This window comes from Osmerus mordax, chromosome 21 (assembly GCF_038355195.1).
Source record: "Osmerus mordax isolate fOsmMor3 chromosome 21, fOsmMor3.pri, whole genome shotgun sequence".
Classification (NCBI taxonomy): Eukaryota; Metazoa; Chordata; class Actinopteri; order Osmeriformes; family Osmeridae; genus Osmerus; species Osmerus mordax.
The window spans coordinates 8578946-8588897 of record NC_090070.1 but is presented as its reverse complement, the minus strand read 5'-3'; the positions used below and the strand labels follow the sequence as shown (position 1 = coordinate 8588897).

Below are 9952 nucleotides of genomic sequence, written 5' to 3'. Positions count from 1 at the left end.
CGAGCTCAAAAAAACCAAAAAAACAACGGAAACACAGGTCAAACCCTGAACACGGGTCGTGGAGGCCTTCGAGAACGTCAGGCCCCGGGGACTCCCCCCCCCTCCTTCCTACTTGTGCATAGATCATGATCCTTTTCAAACCAGCTTCCCTCCACTTCAGTCTGTCTCCTAAACCATCAATGTCACATAAGAAACTCATTAAATACCTGCCTCAGGAACAGATGTTTAAACATAATAATGACGAGAGGGAGAGTAATGCACGACGCTCCTGAACATTACAGGATGGAACCTCAAAGAAAATAAACATGTGTCCTGTCACTGTCTTGACAAGCAACCACCATTGATCATTTTTATTTAAATGTAAAGCAATTTTACATGTAAAGCACAATTTTTTTTTTTTCTCTTTTTGGAAAAAGAAGTTGATTTCAGTCCTTTATTTGGTAAATATGTAACTGCTACGGACTTTTTGAAAAAAAAAGGTTATTCATATTCAGTTTCGCCCATATCCTTCAGTGCTTGGAGTTATGCTTTTTCTTATTTTATTCCCACCAAAAAAAATTCTAATCAAAATGACGAAGTTGGTATTCTGGAACCCTGGCCTTCCTGAGACAAGCTCCACGTCTTTCATGAGTGTGCAAGATAGTGAGCAAATTGCGTTGTTTACAGACGACAAAATCAAATCAATACATACAGAGTTATATAGTCTTTTGACATCAACAGATAAATCAAAATTGAAATACGACTCAACACTGATCAATCCCAGAGTTCTGAAAGTAGCATAAATCTTCATTTTGCAAGTTTTCATATTCATTTGATGGAAGATGGAATTTGTCCGTTGTTTTCAACATTCCTGTTAGAAACTCCGTTTTCCTTGAACTCCAGACAAATGAAATGCTTGTAAACGACAGGTGGCTTTTGCAAAACAAGAACAGAGAAGATAGGCACCTCTGAAGGGAGTCTTGTAACAAACTCACCTCCCCACATCATCCCTTTCCAATTCTCCATGAAGTTAACAGGGATTACTACTCCTTCTACAACTATCTATGGCCACAGTTCTTAGATTATTTTTTCCCTTAATTATTTTTTCTTTTTTTTATTTCTTTTTGTTTATAATCAGAACAAAATGGTGCAATACTCAATGATAACCCTCGTTGGGATTATTCAACAATAAAAGCCACTATAAGGTAGATAAACATTTTACAGTTAAAAGAACAACAAAAAAAAACTATTTTTTCCATTAAGTCCTTGAGTAAACATTAACACGTGAATTGTCACCATCTTCCCTCAGTACTTAGTCTTGTTTATCTACAATTAGCTGAGTGAGGGGTTGATGACACTCAGTGCAATGTTAGAAGATAACAATGTCTATCAGAATATAGTTTTCAACAAGCAACAAAGAAAAAAAAAATCATATCTGAATAAAAGAATTTTAAAAAGAAATACAACATACTGAATGGAACAAAACAGCAGGCATGTGCCCAACACACTCACACGTTTTTTTTTGCACAAACATTCATACACACCTGACTTTCAAGCACACATCAATGATTTTTGCATTTATCTTTCCAATATTGTTAATCTGTTTAAAACTTAATGCAATATTTTGTACTGATGTTTTCGAAAAGCTCAGAAGTGTACAAGTCAGACAAAAAAAAATACTAAAGACTTCACATTACGTTATTGGTGCTCCTTAATTCAAGTATTTGTGTTTTAATATTTTTTGTTTTGATATGTTTATGATCTTTTTCTCTACTGGGTAAAGTATGCATTCAAACTGGTGATTTCAGGTTGAGTAGTTCTACTTAGTCCAAGGACAAATACCAATACAGTACTAGCACTTAATGGTACTGTAATATGTTTCATCAAATCAGAACGTGCATATCCACTTAGACATTTCTCTTGATCCATCAAGTATCACTTAAACCCCACCATGTATCTTCCCTTCGTACTTTGACTTAGCTTGGGAGGGGAGGAGGTGGGGGGGGGGGGGGGGGGGGGGGGGGAATACATATTGCTCGTCTTCAGTTGAATTAAACCCAGACTTTTGCAAAGGAAAAACTTAAGATTGAGATCAAGGTGTCATAGGTGTGCTACCACACACCGTAGTCTTGTATACTGTACTCAATAGTGGAGCTGCTGAGAGGCTGAGTACCTCTCAGTGCTGGTGCACCATGGGGGGGGGGGGGGGGGGAACCCCCCCCTCACTGTGGAGCAGGATGCCTGGAGGACCAGGGGGTCTGTCTGAGCTTGGATCAAGGCAGTTACAGAAACAGGCAATAGTGATTTTTGCTAGTGTGCTGCAGGACTGCATGTCCCTGAAAGGGTAGCCTTTTCCCGTTCGTTTTTTTTCTTCCCCTCTCTCTCCGTTTATTCATTTACTTTTTAAAATTCTCTTAAGACTTTGTACCTCTTGAGATGTGGGGGGTGATACAGTGAGGCTCAAGCTATCCTGGTCTGTGGAAATGTACAGTTCTGTGAGACCGCTTTGAGCGGAACACAAACAAATAGGATAAATACAGCATCCACTTAAAAGGCACCCCAGCCTGCAGTCCGCTCCCGGGATGGATGGAAGCAGAGGCTGTTAACTGGAGACGTTTCAGCTAGAAGTGCAGAGCTTTTTTTTTTTTTTTTTTTTTTTTTACATATATTTTTTTTTTTGTCTTTTTTCCTCAGTTTAGATTAAGATTTTTTGTCAAACGTCATAAAAATGATGTTTTAAAATGCGATTTTAATTTTTGGTTTAAAAAAATATGTACCCGGGATTACCCATCAACTGTGCACCGTAGCATACTGGAACCACCAACTGAGTAGAGATATACTCCATAACGGGGCATTCCCCCATGAAAAGCCAAACAAAACAAAACAAATGATCTCAGTTGTTCCGAGATGAGGTGTCGCTGCCCGTTTTGATCCCTCCTGTCCCCCTCGCTTCCTCCGGAAGGTTCTCAACAATCCCCCACACTGGGAGAAGAGTTCTTTCTCAAGATAGTCTTGACTTGGGACTGCTTGTATTGGCACATAGGGTTAAGTTGGCATCTCTTGCATGCAGAGTGGGTCTCTAGGTTGTGACATAACAAGCAGGCCACCTAATGGGAAGGAAGTCCATTACTAACCCTTCCCCGCTTGGCCGTAAGGTCTGTGCCGACTAACGCACAGCGGGCCTTTAGTGTAAGACTTTCACAGCTCCCGCAATGTAAGGACAGGACCAAGAGAGCTGTGTGTTAAGTCTTAAAGTTGTCTCTCCTACCCTGAGATCAAGCTGACAAGGAGATGTCTTCTTCAGCACAGTAAAGAGAATGACAGAGGCCTGCCTTCCTCCTGTACCACCCCACCAGAAGGGAGGGTCAGGAATACCATGACAGTGTTTGTGGTTTAGCCCAGCGTTACAGGAGAGGCGGCCATTTTGAGGTGCTGAACGGGAGCCAACAGAAGGGCTGGGGGGGTCTAGCTCTGGGAGGAGTGGCCAGTCCTAAACCAGAATTGGCACGTTGTAAAGGGCCCCAGCCTCTAGTTTTTGCATAGAAACAGAGTCGTGGGACCTGTCTGGTCCGTTTCGGGGCCAGTGGTCTGGGCAGGGTTAGAGAGGAGGATGGGGGTAGCGTAGCAGCTAGGCAAAGGGTGGCGTGGGGGTGGGGACAGTCAGCGGGCAGGCGGAGCAGCGAGGGCCGGGACACACTCACCCCGTCTGAGACGCGCCTGGACATACTACCTGGAAGTACTACAGAATACTGTCCCGAAACAACACCAAAGCATGATCAGTAATAACGATTAGACAATCAACGACAGTCTGCAGTATTGATCCTTGTTTTGCATTCAATACACAGGATGAAATTGCAGAGGCACCTCTGACCAAAGTGTTTTCTGCATATGAACAGTGAAGGGCTAGTTCAGCAGCTGGTTTGAAGACCACTGCATGTAGACACACGACAAAACAAATCTACAACATCAAATAGGTCAACAACAACGAAAAAATAAAATAAAAAAAAGAATACAAAAAGAAATCATTCAAATCAAAACAACACTGGCAAATTCCAGAAATATGACTGTCTCGACTTCCAGCTAAAGTGATCTTTGTGTGAAAGGAGGGGGAGACGGGAGAGGGCGCGACGACGGCGGTCGAGTGCTGGCAGGCGGCTCGGCAGCTCCGTGTTGATTGGCCAGTCTTGGAGGAGCCGTTTCCTGCCTGGGCTGAGGAGGGGGGTCCAGTGGGGGGGGCGGGGGGGGGGGGTTTGGTGCCAGCCCTGGAGGAAGTGCTGCGGAGGGCTACCAACCGACCCGGCCGACACCAAGGACCACAGCAGAGAGGCACTCAGTGGACCCTCCCCATCTCCACCCCAACTCCGACCGACTGGCGGGCGCCGGAGACGGGTAACATTGCATGTCTAGCGCCTCTGGACACAACCAAGGCTAAACATTTGGAGTAACAGTGATATTCACTTTGATATCGTTCAAAGAAGAGGAAAAAAAAAACTATACCAAAAAAAAAAACACAATCATACACCGCAGTTTTTTTGTTGTTTTTTTTTGTCTTTTTACGATAGTACATTTCAGTTTTTCAAATGTTTCCCTTCCTCCTGCTACCGTTTCTGAAGTTCATTCTTGTCCATTTCAAGTTCTTGGACCAAAGTGGAACAACTTAGTATGCCAGACATATTTCCAAGTCTAGATACAGTACAAAAAAAGGAGCAGGAGTAGTTTTTTTTGTAGTTTTTTGTTGTTGTTTAGCTCCTTTTTCTGATTTATTGGATTGCAGTTGAAGCGATTTGCTCTTTCGTAAGTGCTATGGTAAAACCCTTTGAAATAGAAAAAGGTTTGTCATGTTTTTTTTTTTTTGTACAGTACCAAATGCAAGGAATACTCGTAGATCTACTGCATTAGAAGAAACCTCTCGTATTTGGTTTTGTGCCAGACCCCCCCAGCCCCTCCTTAACCCCAGCTGTCTCAGTTGGGTGTGTCTGTGGTGTGCAGAGAGGATGTGCAGTGCATTCCTGCGTACCCCTAGCTGTGTACGAGTGGGTTCAGACTGCAGAACAGCCTCTGAACACTCGGTTAATACCAGCTCCTCCTCTATGCAGAGTTTGGCCCAACAGTCCCAGGGTTGGGGGCGAGGCGTGTTAGGGGTCTGGAAGGGATCCATGTTTCAAAAATGTTTTTTTTTTTTTTTTGTAGTCCCAAAATAGATTTGTTTCGATCCCATCACCAAAGGAAAAGTCTGGAGGAACCAGCTCTGGTGGATTTGCTTGTGGACGGAAGAGTCTGTGGCGTATATTGCACTATGTAACTGTCGAGGTGAAGTCATTTCATTTGCTTGGTCTCCTCCCCTCCCCCCCCCCCCCCCCCCCCAGGAACTGGCGGTGGACCCTACCGGACGAGGGAAACGGAATTGACAAGCCGACCCGTGCGTGGACAAGCACCTGTAGTCCTGCAGGTGAGCACAGTAGAAGTTAGGTCTTCTTCTCAGCGAAGGGGGGGGGGGGGGGGGGGGGTCTGGACTTTCAGATGTCTATGATGATTAGGTGCCACCAGAGAAACTCCATGTGTACACTCAATGAGCAGACGCATTCATCTTCTCTCAGCTTATGTTGCGATTCATATATATATATCCAAAAATTGCGCCCCGGGTAATACAAAAGAAATGTAGAAACAGCAGTGTTATTCCCTTTGTGAACAATCAATCGGAAATGGTTTGGTAAGGGCCAGCGCAGGCAGGCCTCATACTGCAGTCTGACTTGGTATACCTCTCTAATGTCCTGCCCCGCTTGCTGGTTCAGAGATGACACTGTGCAACTTTTTCTTCGGTTTTACAACCAAACCAAGAAAAAGGCGTCTTGAGAAGAACCTGGGCCAGAGAGCACTTAAGGCTAATATTAGTGCTGAGAAAACGAATGTGAACATGATAAGTAAAAAGGTCTTTGACCCTATCGTTGGCCACGGGCATGCTGGGAATGGTAGTTTTGGTTTTAATTTGGGATTCAGGGGCGAAGGAACGTTTTCAAATGGCAGCTTCTTCGATTGCTTTTTTGAAAAACAAAAACTAAAGACACTTCACACAATATTTACGTGAAACAAAAAAAAATCCCTTAAAAAGGTTCTCATTTTATTGAGTCATTTGTCTCTGTCTTATGCGTTTCTTCTGTTGTATTCCCAGGAACACCAGAGTAAATCTCCCCCCAGTGTTAAAAGAACTCGGACATAAAAAGACACGGTAAATCTAGAAGGGACGGGGGTCTGGAGTCTTGTGTGTGAAGACACCCCATCCTTCTGCTATACGATTCACAGTTCAATTGATACTGATTATCGCCACATGATTTGCTTGTTTTGCTCCTGTTTAGTTGAAATGTTTTATTTGTTTTCCTCTCTCTCTCTCTCCTCTGCTGGCAGGCACAGCGGGGGGTGGGTGGGTGGGTTGTGGTTAGTGTGCCCTACATGGACTCCCCACTCAGCAGGTCTCCAGGCAGCAGGGTGTTGATGGGGGTGGGGCTCCCGATCCCACGCCCGTCGTCTCCGCCGGGGGGCCCCCACAGGCTCGAGTACTGGGGCACGCCCCCCCACAGCAGCTCGCCGCCGCCCGTCTTGCCTCCGAGCCCGCCCCCCCCCGCCGCCGCTACTCCAGTGGCCGATGGCGTGCGACTGCGACGCCCCGCCCATCCGCGTCTGATTGGTGCCCGGGTTGGCCTGCCAGCTGGTGGTGGGCGGGAGCGACTGGCCTTGTGCAAAGAAGCGGTTGACCTCCTCTTCCCCGGCGAACTCGGCCAGGATGGTGGTGTTCCCCAGCACGCACCTGGGAGCAGGGGGGAGGGACAAGGTGACACATCGAACACACCCCTCTCACTAACCGAACACAAGGGTTTTTAAACAGGCTCGGCGTCGGTGAACTGTGGAGGTGTGTCTTACATGAGCAGGGATTTCTGGGCCTTGCGGCCTCCTCCTTGGAGCTGTAGCGCACCAAGGCGTTGCCCTGGGTCAGGTTGAGGTGGAATTGTGATGAGGGGCCGTGCTGCATGCACAGCGTGCGCAGAGTGGAGCCGTCGATCTGAAACCCAGAGGGCGGGGGAGAGGAAATGGATGAACATTTGTTGAAGAGAAAAAAGGAAGAAGAAAAAAGATTGTGTGGGGATTTCTGAAGGTGTGATTCTGGATGTGGTTGAGTATATTTGTCTGTTTGCGCAAGAGATTGTGTTTTGGTTCCACTTGTTATGAGAGAAGCTTCAGTGACAGCCCTTGTACCCCAGTAGAGTCCTCCTCTCTCCCCCCAACACACACACACCTCCCCCCCCCCCCCCCCCACACACACACACACCTCCCCCCCCCCCCCACACACACACCTCTCCCCCCCCCCCACACACACCTCTCCCCCCCCCCCCACACACACACCTCATCTCTCTCCCCCCCCACACATACACACATCTCCCCCCCCCCACACACACACACTCCTCCTCTCTCTCCCCCCCCACAACACCTCCTCCCCCCCCCCCACACACACCTGCTCTCCCCCCCCCCTCCACACACACACACCCTCTCTCTCACACACACACACACACACCTCCTCTCTCATCCCCCCCCACACACCACATCTCCCTCCCCCCCACACACACACACACACCTCCCCCCACACACACCTCCCCCCCCCCCACACTCTCCCCCCCACACACACACCTCTCCCCCCCCACACACACACACACACCTCCTCTCTCTCCCCCCACACACACCTCCTCCCCCCCCCACACACACCTGCTCTCCCCCCCCCCTCCACACACACACACCCTCTCTCTCACACACACACACACACACACCTCCTCTCTCTCCCCCACACACACACATCTCCCTCCCCCCCACACACAACACACACCTCCCCCCCACACACACCTCCCCCCCCCCCACACCTCTCCCCCCCCACACACACACCTCTCCCCCCCCACACACACACCTCATCTCTCTCCCCCCCCACACATACACACATCTCCCCCCCCCTCCACACCACCACACACCCTTTCTCTCCCCCCCCCACACACACACACACCTCCTCTCCCCCCCCCCCACACACACACTCACACACCTCCTCTCTCTCCCCCCCACACACACCTCCTCCCCCCCCCCACACACACCTCCCCCCCCCCACACACCTGCTCTCCCCCCCCCTCCACACACACACACACACCCTCTCTCTCACACACACACACACACACCTCCTCTCTCTCTCCCCCACACACACACACCTCCTCTCTCTCCCCCCCCACACACACCCTCCTCCTCCCCCCCCCCCCACACACAACACACACACACCTCCTCTCCCCCCTCCACACACACACCTCTCCCCCCACACCTGTACACACCTGTGGGGTGAGGTTCCTCAGCACAGCCAGCTGCTAGTCCTGTTGGAGCTGTCTGTGCTCCAGGTGGTGCCCTCTGGAGGGGAAAACACATGATCGACAACCAATAGTCACAATTAGGGTTGGGGGGGGGGGGAAATTGATATTCACATATGAATCGCAATTCAGTCTTATAGCGATTCATATCAATTAAAAATCTTTTATTTTTTATGTAAGCACATATTAACCTCACTATCTATTTCCATCATGGTTCTGTACTAATGTTTTTTCCATCTCTGGAGATATTATAAACATTTGTATTAAAATGTCTTCACAAACACCACAGCTCTCGTGTGCTACTCTGACTCGTCAACCTCTCTCACCGTTATGCGTGCGGGGTTAAACCTCAGTATGTCAGTTTGACAGGAGACAGGCGTGTCTAACCACACGTGTGTGTGTGTGTGCGACGCTCCACCTAGAAGAGACTGAACGGGGCTGTGGCATCGACCAGCCACACCTAAACCACTTCTGTTCCTCACAGCACTGCTATCATAGCGACACAGAGGTCTCCGCAGGCCCAAGCTACTTCTTGTAAATCAGGATGCAGTTCACGATAACGATCGTGCTTTTAGTGGACCCACACGTCACGCTGCTGTGATCTTATAGATGATTCCAGATTGTGAAGCCGGTTTTTCAAAAGGCACTGTGTGGGAGTGGCGAGGCTGTGAGGTGAACGTGGAGCGCTCACCTGACGTGTAGGAGTTGCTCCAGCCCTGGGCCAGCCCCAGGGAGTTGCCCCCCCAGGTGGAGGAGGGGGGCTTGGTGTTGGTGAGGCCCGGCGGGGGCCTGGAGGGGGCGGCGGCGGTGTTGGGGCCCCTGGGGCACCTTCCACAGCTCGTGGGACAGGAGGCCTGGCTGTGGGACACGGGGCCCGACGACCAGGTGGACTTCATGTCTGACAGCTTCCCTGAGGGGGAGAGAGGGGGAGAGAGTGAGGAGGAGGAGGGAGGGGGGGAGAGAGAGAGGGAGGGGGAGGGAGGGAGGAGAAGCAGAACTTTAGCCCACCACAGTCCAGTTATAACAGGTCTCTTCAAGCCTGGTGATAGTCAGTGTAGAGGAACTATGTGGTGGAGGATGGCATGTAAATGGCCCCGTTTTTGGGCGACAGTGGTGGACGGTTCTAAGAATGCAGAAGTGGCCTCGTTTGGAAGCCGAGCTTCCTCACAGCAAGCGCATGATGACGTCACCGGTTGCCATCCGCAAACGAGACGCGACAAGGGTGGCTACCGTGCACAAGGAGGAGTATGGGAGCATCAACCGAGGGGATTCCTCACACACACGAGTTGTGCTGGGGCTGAGCCACAGTAGGGTTGAGAAGGGGTGTCAGACTATGGGGCTGAGGGTCGGGGGGGGGGGGGGGGGGGGGGAGGAGGAGGGGCTGTGGGCGTGTACCTGCGCTCTCTCCCCTCCGGGGAGGAGAGGCTGAATGAGCTAGTGTAGCCAGTGACCGGCCAGTCGCTGGCGGAGGGGCCGCTGTGAGAGGGCGTGGGGGAGGAGCCTAGCGTGGCGGTGGTGGTCCAGTGTTAAGGCCAGAGGGGAGTGGGGGGGGGGGGGGGGGGGGGGGGGGGGGGGAAAGAGACATT

The 9952-nt window shown here is 49.8% G+C and overlaps 1 protein-coding gene across 1 annotated transcript; it reads right to left on the bottom strand.

Annotated features, from left to right (window-relative positions):
* Positions 1-2341: 2341 nt before the first annotated feature.
* On the bottom strand, positions 2342-9200 carry tnrc6c2 (trinucleotide repeat containing adaptor 6C2). The gene is made up of 4 exons (XM_067259452.1): positions 9058-9200; positions 8334-8406; positions 6895-7033; positions 2342-6781 (listed from the first exon to the last, which is right to left on the bottom strand). Coding segments are annotated over exons 3-4 (441 nt in total). The 5' UTR covers positions 6897-7033; positions 8334-8406; positions 9058-9200; the 3' UTR covers positions 2342-6342.
* Between the last annotated feature and the right edge of the window lie 752 nt (positions 9201-9952).